Source organism: Mauremys reevesii, linkage group 11 (genome assembly GCF_016161935.1).
Source record: "Mauremys reevesii isolate NIE-2019 linkage group 11, ASM1616193v1, whole genome shotgun sequence".
NCBI classification, from domain to species: domain Eukaryota; kingdom Metazoa; phylum Chordata; order Testudines; family Geoemydidae; genus Mauremys; species Mauremys reevesii.
The window spans coordinates 64,765,925-64,781,853 of NC_052633.1; the positions used below are offsets into that span (position 1 = coordinate 64,765,925).

The 15,929-nt window shown below is 45.3% G+C and overlaps 1 protein-coding gene across 7 annotated transcripts in view; it reads left to right on the plus strand.

Moving 5' to 3' along the window:
• Nucleotides 1-15,929, plus strand: part of SLC12A8 (solute carrier family 12 member 8) — an 81,540-nt gene that overhangs the window by 50,737 nt on the left and 14,874 nt on the right. For 6 of the 7 annotated variants that reach the window (XM_039495881.1, XM_039495880.1, XM_039495879.1 and 3 more), the window contains exons 8-9: nucleotides 1,696-1,783; nucleotides 12,809-12,955. In XM_039495881.1, coding sequence (XP_039351815.1) covers nucleotides 1,696-1,783; nucleotides 12,809-12,955 — 235 coding nt within the window. The remainder of the gene's footprint in view (nucleotides 1-1,695; nucleotides 1,784-12,808; nucleotides 12,956-15,929) is intronic. The other variant, XM_039495885.1, reaches the window with a different exon arrangement.

Below are 15,929 nucleotides of genomic sequence, written 5' to 3' on the forward strand. Positions count from 1 at the left end.
GCTGACTCATATCCAGCTTCTCATCCGCGGTAATCCCCAGGTCCTTTTCTGTGGAACTGCTGCTTAGCCAGTCATTCCCCAGCCTGCAGCGGTGCATAGGATTCTTCCTTCCTAAGTGCAGGACTCTGCACTTCTCCTTGTTGAACCTCATCAGATTTCTTTTGGCCCAGTCCTCCAATCTGCCCCTCAGTTCCCTGCCCTGCCCCAACAACTCCCACCTGCTTGTGCATGGTGGGATGTAGTGATTTGTGGAAGGCTACCTCTGTCTGTGCTCCCTACCCTCACATAGATGCAGGAAGGACAAGGTAAAAGTGAGGCAATCACATTTAATATAATATGCAGCAGACTTGGCATATCCACTTGCAGGCATTTAGGAAGAGGTGAGTTTTAAGGAGGGACTGAAGGAAGATGTCCATTTACATTGACTCATTTCCCTATTTCAGTCATTTCTCATCTAGTTGTTCTTTCTGAGGCCATTTTTTCACATACAGTAGAACCGGAGTTATGAACTGAACGATAACCACACCCCTCATTTGGAACCAGAAGTACGCAATCAGGCAGCAGTAGAGACCAAAAAAAAAAAAAAAAAAAGAAGCGAATGCAGTACGGTACTGTAATAAACATAAACTACTAAAAAAAATAAAGGCAAAGCAGCATTTTTCTTCTGCATAGTAAAATTTCAAAGCTGTATTAAGTCACTGTTCAGTTATAAACTTTTGAAAGAGCAACCATAATGTTTTGTTCAGAGTTACGAAAATTTCAGCGCTATGAACAACCTTTATTCCCAAGGGGTTAGTAACTCTCAGGTTCTACTGTATTTCCCAAAACATAATGGCAATTTTTGTATATTTCACTCCCAATAACAATAATTAATACAGTACCTAGCTCTGATATAGTGCTTTCCATCAGTAGATCTCCAAGTGCTTTCTTTACAAACAAGGTAGATTTATTTATCCCCATTTTCCAGATGGAGGAACTGAGACAGAGAGATGAAATGATTTGCCCAAGGGTACACGTCATGCCAGTGGCAGAGCTCAGCTCCCCTGAGTCTCAGTCTAGTGTGCAATCCACTAGGTCACACTGCTCCCAGTAATGGAATGATGGGAGTCAGGCACCTCGGCACTTTTGAAAATGCCACTAGGTGCCCATCTGCACATTTTGGTGCCTAAATAATTTTTAAAAATCTGGCCCTTAATCACGTGCTTAACATGGAGCATGCACATGGTTCCCTTTGGCTCCATGGGGATTATTTGTATGCTTAAAGTTAAATATGAGCTTACCTGCTTTGCTTTAAGCAAAGGGATTCCAGCTGGTATTAAAAAATAACAGAGCAATACAGTGGTTGCTGCTTATCTCTTTACACCTTTGCCTTTGCACAGGGGCGGCTCTAGGGATTTTGCTAGAGCAGCCTGCCTGCCGCCCTCGTGGCGCCGGCAGAGCGCCCCCCGCGGCTTGCCGCCCCAAGCACGCGCTTGGCGTGCTGGGGCCTGGAGCCGCCCCTGGCTTTGCATGTACTATGCTAGTCCCTAAATTTAGAACAGGGAATACCACAACTATTGCAGTAATGTCAATTATTTGTGAAGCTTTCAAATGGTGGCCACTGTAAGTAGCTGAATTTCTGCAGGCCTTAATAATAGTGAAAATGCCCAACGATCTCGTGGCTTTGGGAACAAACGGTGTCTCTGTTATTTTCAGGTGGTTTCTATATATAGTCTTTGTTTTCCTGCTGGGAGCCATTTGTACCCGGGAGTCGCTCCGCTATGACTTTCTGATAGCAGAAAAGGTAATTCGTTAAATTTAAAATAACTCAATCCGTTGTAGAAAACGGTGCTTTCCAGCCTACAGGGGCATTATTTAAAGCTGGGGTTTTCCAGAGCCTAAGGGAAAAGCAGTGGGATTTGGGTGCCTTAGACGCCTTTGAAAATCCCAACCCAAAATTGATTTGAATAGCTTGCGTTCTCCAACATGCCCCATAATGCTGAATCTTGTAATTCCACAGCACTAACTTTAATAGCTAAACTATGCTAATGTTGCCTAATGATCAATGCTGTACATTACTCAGTATAGCCCATTTCATCAGTTGAAGCTTAGGTCTAATTGAAATCTCCAAAGAATCACACTGCTTATCTTTACTAAGTCAAGCACGGCTTACAGTTTCATATCTACTCTAGAGTAATTGCAATGTAAGTAATGGGATTATTAAATCCTAGACATTCCACATTGGCATATACCTACGAAACTGGTTTGTAATGTCATAGTCAATGAACCTTATCACTGAGGCCCTCTGAAAAGAGAGGAAAAGATTTCAGTGTATTTCATTGCTCGCTTACATTAAGTGGAAGTAAAATGTTGTGTGGCTAATTTTCAATTATCCCCCATTATCCAAAATTATCTGCTCGCTGCAATTTGACAGAATTTCTCTGATTAAATTAGTTTGGCGTGCTTTACTTTTATTTAATTCTTAATTCTTCTAACAGAGTTTAAGCTATAATTTCTATTTGAAATGCATGCTTTCATTTTCCCTCTGAATGCAGCCCTAGATTTTGTCCTGTTCCCAAGATAAGAAAAAATAGTTTAGATTTACACTGAAATATGATCGTATGTGGGGTGTCACAGACTCCCAGGTTGTGCCCACTGTTGGCCCCGTATGGTCCCTGGGGTTATGGTCCCACTCTCTCTCTGGGGTTAAGCCCCTCTGCCTCCTGGAACTGCACCTCTCTGAGCCTCAGCTCGCCTTTCTCTCGCCATGGGCCCCCTCAGGGAGTCCACTCGCTCTGGACTCCTGGGGCTTCCACTCCCAGAGGGGATAATGCAACCCTGTTCTCCAGACCACAGCAACTCTCAGCCAGCATAAAGCAGGAGGGTTTACTGAGGGTCTGAACACAGCATAGGAAACTCTCGGGGCCCTCAGGACTGGCCTCTCTCAACACAGTACATCTAGGTCTCTCCTGCATCCAGGTGGGCTCTGCCTGCCCTCTCCCCCCAGTCCTGAGACCCCCACGCTTTCTAGCTGGGCATCCAATGTCACCTGCCCCCAAGCCTCGCCTTTGTCCATTGTCTTCTATCCAAGTAAGCAGGGTCGCCTGGGCCTCCTCTCCTCTCAGCCATTCTTTGTTCCCCTCTGGCTGGAACTGGCTGGTCAGGTCACCGGGGTCCTCTCTCCACAGCCCATTATCCTCCCACTGGCCAGAACCGGCTGTGACTCCTGAGCTGGGCCTCCCAGTCACCAGTCGCTGGGGTATCCATTCTCCAGGCCATTGGCTGGGGTCCCAAGTTCCGTCGCTTGTCCTCTGTAACAACAAACTCCCTCTCCCATCACCTTGTTAAACCAGTAACATCCCGGGAAACTGAGTGCACCCGCTCTGCATGCAAACCATTGAAAAAAAACAACAAAATCACCCACTTCGTCACATGGGGCTTATATCACTTATAGGTAAGACAGAAATCATCACTGTTTCTGGGAGAAAAGTGGAACGATTCTACGCTAGCCATTTTAATTCAGTGTCTTTGTTATATAAATGTTGATAGTCCTTTATTAGGTTAGCTTCAGTACCCCATAAGAAACAAGCAGAATGGCTTGATTTCCTTCTTTGACAGGGTAACTCGTTTGGTGGATAGACAGAATGTAATATACCTGGACTTTAGTAAGGCTTTTGACACATGACATTCTGATAAGTAAGCTGGACAAATGCAGGCTCGGTGGAACCATAGGCGCCAACTCCGTGGGTGCTCCGGGGCTGGAGCACCCACAGGGAAAAATTGGTGGGTGAGGAGCTGTTTCGTGTGGCAAGCCTGGGAGGGAGGGGGGAGGAGGAGGAACGCAGTGCGCTTGGGGTAGAAGCGGGGCTGTGGTAGGGATTTGGGGACGGGTCAAATGGGGCAGGGAGGGGGCAGAGTTGGGGTGGGACGGGGGGCGCAAGCACTCACCGGCACCAACAAAAGAGTAACTATTTAATGGAATGATGTTGGATTGGAAGGCGGTCTCAAGTGGGGTTCCACAGGGATTTTTTCTGGGTCCAGTGTTGTTTAACATCTTTATTAGCTAATTGGATATAGTAATAGAGAGCATACTGATCAAATTTGCAGATAACACAAAGCTGGGAGGTGTGTTGCAAACACAAGGGAGGACGGAGGTAAAATTCAAAGGGATTTTGATGAATTAGAGAACTGGGCTATAGACAACAAAATGAAATTCAGCAAAGACAAATGTAAGGTGCTACACGTAGGGAAGTAAAACCAAATGCCCAAATACAGAATGGGGTAAAACTGGCATGGCAGCAGCACTGCTGAGAAGGATCTGGGAGTTGTGGTGGATCACAACCTCAACATGAGTCAGCAATGTGATGCTGTTGCAAACAAAACAAATGCAGTTTCAGGTTGCATTAACAGAGGCATAGCATGCAAGTCACTGGAGGTGATAGTACCGCTCTACTCAGGGCTGGTTAGGCCTCAGCTGGGGTACTGTGTCTAGTTTTATTCACCAATGTACAGAAAGGATGTAGAGAAACTGGAAAGAATCCAGAGGCGAACAACAAAGATGATCAAAGGGCTGGAATGGAAGCCATATGAGCAAAGGCTAAAGGAACTGGGTATGTTTAGTTTGGAAAAGAGGAGATTAAGGGGGGATATGATAGCAGTCTTCAGATACTTGAAAGTCTGCCATAAAAAAGATGGAGAAAAGTTGTTCTTTTTTGTCACAAAGGGCAGGACAAGAGGCAGTGGGTTCAAACTACAGCACAGCAGATCTAGATTAAATCTCAGGAAAAACTTCCTAACTGTAAGAACAGCAGGACAATGGAACAGGCTGCCTAGGGAAGTCATGGACTCTCCTTCACTGGAGGATTGGAGGTTTTCCAAAGGAGGTTGGGTAGCCATCTGTCTTGGATGGTTTAGACACAACAAATCCTGCATCCTGGCGGGGGGTTAGACTAGATCAGCAGTTCTCAACCTTTTTCTTTCTGAGCCCCCTGTTGCCCCCAACATGCTATACAAATTCCACGTCCCACCTGTGCCACACCACCTGTTTTTCTGCGTATCCAGTAGATTAAAAGCTAGTATTGGCATTAGGGGGCGGCAGGCAGGCAGGGGAACTGCTCGGGGCTCCATGCCATATGGGGTCGGGGCTCGGCTAACACTGGTCTGTGCTCTCTGGATTATTATGGCAGACCCCCTGAAATCTGCTCCCAGCTCTGTAGGGTGCCCCAGATCACCGGTTGAGAAGCACAGGACTAGATGACCCTTGTGGTCCCTTCTAACTCTATGGTTCTATGCAATCTTCTGGAAAGAGAGTCTTGTACCATTGTTGCATATCATAAAGACACAAGAAAAAACAAACACAATTTTCTTTTCCCCTTGTACAATATGAAGTGGTGATGCAATACATGTAGAAAATAGGGCTTCTTATTAGAATTATTATAAGCACATTTATATTTTATTGGCCTTGTTTGAGAGAGGAAATCATTACAAATCAAAAACTGTGCAAACTTTCCATTTCTGTCAGTCGTGGTTAAAGAAGCATTTGGCTGTTTGTCTTCCTTAGAATCTATTTTTCTGAACATACAAAATAGGGCCGTGAAGTAATTTCACTTCAAAGGAGATCTAATAGGCTAGGACTGCCAATTTCTTGTGAAGTATTTGTACTCTCCAAACTTTTTAAAAGTAAAGTTATTTATTTATTTTATTTTTGACAATCTCAATGAAAAGACATTTTCCCCCTAAGCCCTGAGTGGAATGTCAAGTAGCACATTTAAATGCAAGTATTTTTGGTGGCTAAAACGATAGGCAAAGCCTGACACAATCAAGTGTTTCTTTCAAGTATTTTTTTTTAAAATAGGACCAATAGTATTGTGTTTTTGTATTGATTGCATTCTGAAATCAAAAGGGGCTGTTCTGTTCTCTAATGTACATTTCTGTTCATTGATTTGTTTCTCATATTTTTCATCCATCCATTCATAACACACTTTGTTTTCCTGGAGCCAAATTAGTTTATTAGGGTGTATGTTTGGGGGTGGGTGGGTCGGGAGGAGGTAGCTTGGAGGAGGAAGATGGGTTGGTTTGAGGGTTTTCAAAACACAGCATGAATTTTACATGCTGTCTCCAAGCAGAATGAATTTTATATCTTTTCATCCAACCTCCTTTACAATGCAGGCTGCTTTCATAAATAAGAAGAAAGGTCAATGTATCTTGAGCTTTCTTAGAAAATGTAAATTTATTACCCACTACGAGTCAAGCACACCCCAGCTGGCATGTACAACCTCAGGGACACAAAGAGGCAGGGAATAACCTCTTAAGTGAACAGGATGAGGTGCATGTTTGTTTTTCCCTGTGACAGGAAGGATGATCCAGTGGTTATAGTGCTGCTCAGGGGACCTGGGTTCAGTTCTCTGCTCGGCCACATACTTCCTGTGTGACTTTGGGCAAGTTGTTTGGGCCCAGGTTTCTAGATATATTTAGGCATTGCCACCCTCTTCATTGCAATGCCTAACTGACGCAGGAGCCTACATTTCATTTTCAAAAGTGATTTAGGAGACTAAATCCCATCCACTGACGAGAGGATTTTGGCTCCTAAGTACTTAAATCTCTTTTGAAAATGGTATGTAGGATCCTGAATTAGTTAGGCACTGCAGTACTGAGTGCAGCAATGTCAAAATACCTTTAGAAATCTGAGCCTTAGAGTCTTTGTTCCCCAGTTCCCCATATGCAAAATGAGAGATAATAGAGCTTCCCTTCCTCACAGGATAAATACATTACAGGTTGTGAGGTGCTATGGGAATGGGGGCCATATTAATACCTTAGAGAAACAGAGAGACTCTAGGTTCACAACTTCGGAGACAAATATTATGGGGAAATGGACTGGAATGCCTGCTACCTGCTGGTACATCCCAAGCTACACGGGTAGACTCAGATATGGCCTGCTGTTCTGTGCCACCATTTTGGAAGTAATCACTCAGCTCAACTAACTCTGTGCCAGTGGCTTTCAACTTTTTACCTCTGGAAACCTCAAAAAAAAAATCCCTGGTTCCTTACTGCCACCCACCCAGTCCTGCAAAGTATTGTGGGATTGGGCTCTTGGCAAAAAAAGATGGCTACTTTTAGGTCTCGGTAGGGGCTTACCAGATTGTTGCTGAAGCCTGGATGGGGAAGCCATTGCTGGGTGTGGAGCTTCTCACTTCCCCAGCCCTCACGTTGTTTGGCTCTGGGGGCAGCACCAGTTGAAAAGGCTGTGGAACTGGCTGTGCTGCCTCTTGAAATGCCGTTTCCCTATGGCTAGGGCCCTACCAAATTCATGGCCCTGAAAAACGCATCACGGACCATGAAATATGGTCTCCTCCTGAAATCTGTTTTTTGTTTTTTTTTCCCGGGTGTGCTTTTACCCTATACTATACAGATTTCACGGGGGAGACCAGCGTTTCTCAAATTGGGAAGTTTCTCAAAAGGGAGTTGCAGGGGGATCGCAAGGTTATTTTAGGGGGGTTGTGATATTCCCACCCTTACTTCTGCACTGCCTTCAGAGCTGGGCGGCTGGAGAGCAACGGCTATTGCAGCGCCTTGCCAGCAGCAGCGCAGAAGTAAGGGTGGCAATACCATACCGTGCCACCTTTATTTCTGCGCTGCTGCCTTCAGCATACTACCTATGGCTGAGTGCTGTACAAATTGGAGCATGGCTGAAGAGTTGCAGCAGGATTGGGTGGGCAGCAGCAGCTGGTGGGGTTGATTTGCTCCTTCACTCCCCTGCCCTAGCAGCTCCCACATAAGAACGGCCGTACTGGGTCAGACCAAAGGTCCATCTAGCCCAGTATCTGTCTACCGACAGTGGTCAATGCCAGGTGCCCCAGAGGGAGTGAACCTAACAGGCAATGATCAAGTGATCTCTCTCCTGCCATCCATCTCCATCCTCTGACGAACAGAGGCTAGGGACACCATTCTTACCCATCCTGGCTAATAGCCATTTATGGACTTAGCCATGTCCAAGTGTCTGGAATTTGCCAATGATTCTTTTCTCTCCCACCCAGTGGGGTGAAACCCAGCAGTCGTCCCTTCATGACGCACTTCTGGGCCGTGTCCCACTAGTTGAGGATGTCCTGCTCTGCGTTATGTGAGGGCCCCAGGCCACGATTCTTGGTGCAGTGGAGACTCCCTAGCGAATGCTATAGACCTTAGTCCTACATCTGTCTTTCAAAACGAACTTGCTATCCCCGCTCCCCTCTTCAAAAACCAGCCGTAAGCAATTGCAAGACATGCTTCTGTTTGGGACACCATGGTAGGCCTCAGCAGCCTGCAGCATGACTTCTCTCCACAGCCACCACCTCCTGGGAAATACAGGCTGCGAGATACTTCAGCTACCATGGGGCCCTCATACAATTCAGGCCCTTTCCTTGTGTCAGTTCACAGCCCAGTGTTTCTTTCCACCCTTCAGCAGCTTGGGGCTCTACAGATCATAAGGGTTACTCTGAAATGCCCCTTATTTCAGTGCGAGAAGGTGGGCTGCCTGTTTTCCACCATTTTGATTAAAGTAAGTATGTGGAAAATGGAGCATGTCGCTCCTTCAGCTGAGCAGCCCAGAGGGCAGGGCCAGGCACCACGCGGTGGGCGCGGCGGGGCGGGCGGGGGGGGGGCGGCGGGGCGCGGGCAGCTCATGCCCTGCGGAGGTCCGCCAGGTCGCCCGACACCGCCCGGACGGCGGACGGGCGGGGGGGCGGGGGGCACTCCTGCGGCGCTGGGCGACTGGACTCCTGGCTCCGAGGCGATGGCCGGATCGCTGGTCTGGCTCTCCGCTCGGCGGACCTCCGGCACACGCGCGGCGCAGCAGCAGCGGCCGCCGGACCGGACGAACCGTCCGCCCGCCTGCGGGGAGCCGAGCCGAGCCGCGACCGACGGACCTCACCGGTCATGCCGGTCGGGTCCCGCTGCTCCCGGCCTCTGGGGGGCACCTCGCATGACTGCTTGGGGCGGCCAAATAGGTAGAGCCGCCCCTGCAGGTGAGGGATATGAAGGAGTGGAGTGGCCAGGTATTCTGAGTAGGCCGGGAGAGGAAGGAGACGACATGACAGTTAATCTCTCTAGCTCGTTAAGGAGCAGTAGCAATATATTATGCACAAATCCATTGCACAGCAGGAAAGATGGCAGGTGCAAGATGGGGAGGCATAGGGAGAAAATAGCCCCTATCCACAATACTGGGTGGAGGGAAAGAGACAGTTATTCAGCTTTTTGGAGTTCTTTGTCTTGCATGACTGGTTCTTATGCAGACACAATCTCCTAGAATATGGCAAGAGCCCTGTTTATCAAGCTTCCATAGCTGAAGCACTGCTGATAATATATCCTGTTCTGCCAGCAATTGTTGTGGTGGATTTATTTGTGCAGAGGGCTGCATGTGAACTCGTATGGGCGTAAGGTGGATCCACATGCTAGAAATGCTGACACGTTTGCTGTGGAATTTTTTTTCCCTGTTCCATGAAGTGGCAAAAGTAGAAGCCAGGACACTGACCAGAAACGACAGCCTGTGGCAAGTCTTGTGAGACAAGTCTGGCTGCACGGGGGGTGCCCAGGAAACACGATAACCTTCTAGACAGCCAGGACCAGCTCCAGGCACCAGCCCAGCAAGCAGCTGGTTGGGGCGGCCAATGGTGAGAAGCGGCACATCCGAGTTTTCGGTGGCAATTCAGTGGCGGGTCTCTCACTCCCTCTCAGAGCAAAGGATCCACCGCCGAATTGCCGCCGAAGATTGAAGTGGCAGCAGTAGAACTGCAGATCGCGATAGCGGCTTTTTTTTTCTCTCTCTTTTTGCTGCTTGGGGCGGCACAAACCCTGGAGCTGGCCCTGTAGACAGCTCTGCAGATTCATGTGCCAGTGCAGTGGCAGGAGTTGCTCAATCAGTCTGGGAGGCAGGGAGTCTCATACTTAATAAGCAGCCCACATTCATTTCCATTTCTACAGAAAACTAACTGCCTTTATACTGGCCAAAATCTCTCACTGCACCAGCATTTCCCTGCATTCACCTGTGCATCCAGAAGCAACTCCTCAACAGGGCAAACCCAGGCCTTGCATAATTGTGATAATCGGGCATCCTGCAGATTTTAGCATTCAGAGCAGTCCACATCTCAGGATGATCCATGTGGTCAGCAAATACATTCTTTAGATTTAAAAAAAAGTTTTGCCTCTGTCCATTAACTCATAGCAGTGACCCCCTGACCTTTCTCCGTTAGCTGCAAGCTTGTCTGATCGGTTCGGTCTCTAACTCCTCCAGTTAGTCCTAGTCACTTATCACAGGCCACAAACTGTTGGCTTTTCTCCATGGACCATGGGATGGCTTTGGAATTCCACAAAGGAATCTCATCAATTTCTGCCCTTGCTTCTCTTTGGAGCTCCCACCCAGGGCCGGCGTTTCCATTAGGCGACCCTAGGCGGTCGCCTAGGGCGCCAGGATTCGGGGGGCGGTATTTTGTGCGCTCCCCACGGGGCGCACGGGAGCTTCCGGTTCCACTTCCGTCGTGCCCCCGAAGAAGGACCTTCTGCCGACGTGCCGCGGAAAACAGCGACAGGCAATTGAGTAGCTCAATGACTGCCATTGTCGCCTACGGCATTTCAGTGGAGGGTCCTTCTTCGGCGGCGCAATGGGAGTGGAACCGGAAGCTCCCTCGCGCCCCATGGGGAGCGCACAAAATGCTGCCCTCCGAATTCTGCCTAGGGCGCCAGAAATCCTGGCGCCACTCCTGCTTCCACCCAAAGGACATTTTACTCTTCTTTACATGATGGAATGTCTCTAGAGTTCAAATACCATAGGGATGGGTTCAGTATAAGAACTAGACATAGGCAGAGCAACATCAGCCTTTCAGCAGATACTAAGCCTGTTCTTCAACATATAAGGAAGGGTTCTCTCTTGTCCTCACTGTTACTTTAGATGTCTAAGACTCAGCATCCTATTCCTATCCAGTTTTGAGGAGAGAACTGTAGCTCCATTGTCTTGTGTAACATCTCTGTTAAGGTCCTCCAAAGATTTTGCCAAGGTCCTCTAACAAAGACAAGGAAGAGAGGTACTCATTGATATTCCTGATGTTTCATGTATTAAAAAAATGTGGGAAAGTATTTTGGAAAGAAATTTGAAAGCCATCTTTATGCATCACAGAGAAGCAGGAAAAGACAAATGCAATTTTCTTTGATTTGCTGTTCATCTTGAGAGTATAATAAACCCTTAACTTATATTGAAAATACTGGCAATGGCCTCTATATTTTCTTCCTCAGAGAAACTAGAATTCAGATCTTCCAGTTCCCTGTCCCTTGTGCTAACCTCAAATGAATCTGTTCTCTTTTTGTCTGTGTTTCTGTATAACTATAACTTGTTCTTTCTTCCAAGGATCAATACCTGCACAATTAATGTGGCTGTTAAGGGAAATATCATGTCATTAAATTATACAATTGGCTAGAATTTTGGGGGCCCGTTCACATCTTGGATGGAAGCAAGGTGAACACAGGACACTGCAAGAAGTTATGATGGTGATTCAGTAGGTGTTATTCTTCCGTGTTAAAAGCTACTGAAACAATCCATGTTCCACCATAGTCTTACAGGCAACTGTGTAGCCGGAGGCACCTTCTTTCAGATGAGGAGATTACCAGATCCGATTTCAATTTGTGCATCTACATTCTGTTGGCCCATAGTCCCTTTGAAATTTCAGTTGGCTACAATATTTTTCACTTCCTGTTCTGAAGGGTATAATGTTGCGGTGTGCTGTCAAACGGCAGCCTTGCTCCAGCCCAGTAGTGAAGAACAGAGGAAGGATGGTGTTGTGGTTAAAGCACTGGATGGGAGAGTTGGATTCAGTTCCTTGTTTTGCCACAGACTTTACCTATGAATTGGGAGAAGGCACTTTATCTCTCTGTGCCTCAGTTCCCCATCTGTAAAACGGGGATATTACCCCTTTCTCCCATGCTTTGCTGTCTTGTTTACGTAGATTGTAAACTCTTTGGGTCAGGGACTCTTACTATGTGTGTGTTTTGGCACCTTCCATCATACAAAATATTAGTAATAAAAGGTGCTTGCCCTTAATTGATGAGTCTATAAAAAGTTTTGTAAAATTTAAAAATTGGTTTGGGATACAATAAAACCAAAGGTGTTAAATACAAAATATGAATAAAGCAGTCTACTTAGCACTATTGCTTTAAGAATTTTTAAGTTTTACGTTCATTTAACTTAAGGAAATTCCTTACACATTTAAGACAGGAAAATAAGGTCGTCGCATTATATCCTTTGGAACATGTTTTTGAAATCCCATTTATTTAAATGGCAGCTTTGATTTGATTATACTGTGGATTTCTTCCCCTCCCCTGCTACTTCTCCACTATTGGTATTCCCTTATGGGACACAGGGGTTTGTCTTCCTGTTTTGGATGGTTTAGAGCCTTGGATAGCTCTTCCTGTATGATGTTCTCTGTATATAAGCGTGCTCTCCTGAAATAAACTCCCTTCAAACTCACTTCCAGTTGCTTAAATGGAATCAGAGGTCTGCTTCCGCGAAGCGTTTTCTCCAAGTGGCACATATTTCTGGACGTGAGCTTATCGAGTGGTTTCCAGTTGGTACAGAATGTTCAACACTGAACTGCTTTCGTGGGATAATTTTATTGTATTACTAGTTCACACTCACAGTACAGAGCAGGTTAACTTGCTATTTTCACACAGCTTGTTCTGTTAAATTTTTGCCAAAGTCTTTAGTATTTACAAAGGAAATTAATTGATTTTAATTTGGAAAAATCTGTGTTTAAAGACAATTTTTTTAAAAAAAAATATCTGATATTTGTTTTCTCTTTGCATTTTCCAGGTGTCCTTGGTGGGTTTCTTGTTTTTATTAGGATTGTACATTTCCTCCTTAGCTTCCTGCATGGGAGGTTTGTATGGAGCACCCCGAATCCTTCAGTGCATTGCCCAGGAAAAAGTGATACCGACCCTTGCCTTTCTTGGACATGGGGTTAGTAATCAGTGATGATGTAGAATTAGCTGTGGGCTCTATAACAAACAAATGTTAATGATGTATGGAAACAATGAATCTGCTGTCAATAGATTGTCATGGCTGATGTACAGTAATTAAATACCAGGAGAGGAGGGGGTCATGGTTTTTCCCCACTGGAGATCAGCAGGTGGAAACAGCATTCAGCTGTTTTTGTAAAGAAACACAGAGTTATGGGAAAAGTCTCTCTGTCTGAGTCCATGTCCTCCTCATCTCCCTATTTGTTTACTGTAAACTCCTCCTCTAATCTCTGCTCTCACCAGCACTCATATTGCCCCTCTTCCCTGCCTGTTGCTCTGTTCATCTCACCTGCTCTTTAAACACCCTCCATTGACTCCCCCTCCTTCATGGCTGGAAGTTCAAGCTTCTCGTCCTTGCCTTCAAGGACCCATATAACTGCCCCTTCTGCCTTTGTCTTTGATTGTATGTCGCCCCCCTACCCCGTCTCGGTTCCACCATTGGTGTCTTCCTCAGTACCCCAGTCCACTTCTCTCACATCAGTCTCTTTGGTTTCTTCCAGACAGAACCCTATTCATGGAAAACCCTTCGTGAGCTGGTCTGCAAGGCCTCTATCCTCTCTTTATTCAAGTCCCTCCATAGGACCCACTTCTTTTATGATGCCCACAATAAATTAGCCAGTTAATAAAAAAAATGAGTGGCTAATTTATGTCTTAATATATTAACCTGCCACCACCACCTTTACTACCCCAAGCTGCCATGTAAATGTCGCACACGTTCTTGAGTCCCAATCAAGTCATGGGGTTAAGCATACGCTTATGTGCTTTGCTGAATCAGAGCCTGTATACACTGTCCTTCCTCCTTAACTCTTCCCTGCTATCTTTTCGTCTCCCGTGATTTCATCATGTTTGAAATTAGGCCCAGTTCTGCTAGTGGCAGATTCATGGCCTTAGTATGTAAGCATCAGATCACTTCTTATTTATATCGTGAGGTGCCTAACTCATTTTGGACTCCGTAAAACTAATGAATAATAAAAGGATAGACGGATACATTTTAAAGAAGGTCAGTTTGGGGGATTACAAATCTTAAATGCACTTTTAAGCTAAGCTGTGGTTTGAACACTGACTAAGGCTTGTTTCTGCTGCCATTACTCATATACATAGCCTTATAGACCTGGGTAGTCCTGTTTACTTCAACTGGGCTCACATGAATAAGGGTTGCAGGATTGGACCATACATTCAAACCAAATCCTTCTTTTCTGACTCTCTTTTTTTCTAGATGAAGGGAAAAAACTGCCTCTCTCAAAGCAACCCTGTAATAGCAAACCAGTTTGGAAAAATCTCAAGAGAGCAATTTTTCACATGTGCAAGGCCTTGTAAATAAAGTGAGGAAAAATTACTTCAAAATAAGTTTTAAGTGTATCCAATTTGTGTGCACTGTTTCTTGGTTATTCCTGTGGTTCTTTAAAATAAAAGTAATAGTAATTAAAAACAAAAATCAAAGCACTGAAAGTAGTTAAGTGGCTTCTGTGGAAAGAGCCAAATTCTGCCCTCAACTATTGTGGTGTCATTCGTTGACTTTGACGCAATGGCGGCAAAGCTGATGCTAACATGGCATAGTTAGCTTCTGTTTTTTCATAACATTTCCTAATATGAACTCCTTTGTGCTGGCAAGGTACCAGAACAGGAAGTGCTTTGAAAAGAGGTTAGGAATTAAAGGAAAATCTCCTTCCTCCCTGCCCGTATCTGCTACCTTGAGAATTGACTGTTGATTTGGTTCACGGGCCGGTTAATAAAGTGGATTGCCCGTAACAATGCATTCTGCACTGGTTTGTTTATACAATGGTTTAAACATGTTTGTAGTCATCGACTAACAGATGTATTGGAGCATGAGCTTTCATGGGTGAATACCCACTTCGTCGGATTCACCCATGAAAGCTCGTGCTCCAATACGTCTGTTAGTCTATAAGGTGCCACAGGACTCTTTGCTGCTTTTACAGATCCAGACTAACACGGCTACCCCTCTGATATTTGTAGTCATCGTAATCCTAGTTAATATGAAGGAGCTGAACGTTGTTTTCAGTGTTGTTAACCTTAGGCCAGAGGCATCCTAAGACTGACCATCTGTTCCCTGTCTCAATAGTATCCTTAACACTTAAGATGCTTTCTGAGAACACTGTTATGCTTGATTTTTTCCTCCTGCTGATAATAGCCCGCTGTAATTGATTTGTCTCATTAGAGTGGTATGGCAACCCCCATCTTTTCATGTTCTCTCTCTCTATAGATATCTTCCTACTGTATTTTCCACTCCATGCATCTGATTAAGTGGGTTTTAGCCCACAAAAGCTTATGCCCAAATAAATTTGTTAGTCTCTAAGGTGTCACAAGTACTCCTCGTTCTCTTTGCTGATACAGACTAATATGGCTACCACTCTGAAACTTGTTATGCATGAGACACATTCCTCATATTGTTGGGAAAATGTGTAAGGTGCAGGATGTATTACCCTTTTCTATTAATAAATGAGTGTGGAGGAAATGGAAATAGTTTCCGTTTGAACTGTGCATTTATTAAAGCACATACAGTAGAGGAAAATATAGGATGAAAAATATTTCAAGGTGGCATATTTGTGTTACTGTTGGTATAACAGGACTGTACGTTCTAGACACTATTGGCAGTACCTTTGTCTGGTCAGTACTATGGTTTATATGGAAGCAGGTGAAAGTCTTAGTATTTTATATTTGAAAAGCATTTATTGTAATTTATTTCTTGTTTATCCAATCAGAGCTGAAAGATTGTATGAAAGAGATAGTCATGATTTACATGTTTTGCTTGTGGTACTAATAACCTCTTAGGAGGGAGATTGTCCAAGGCACAAATGTCATTTAGGCAGCTGGCTCCTATTGGGAGTTAGGCACCTAGCTGCTATTTGAAAATTGTTCCCTTGGATTGCTAAAGCCACAAGAGGCTTAGAAATCTA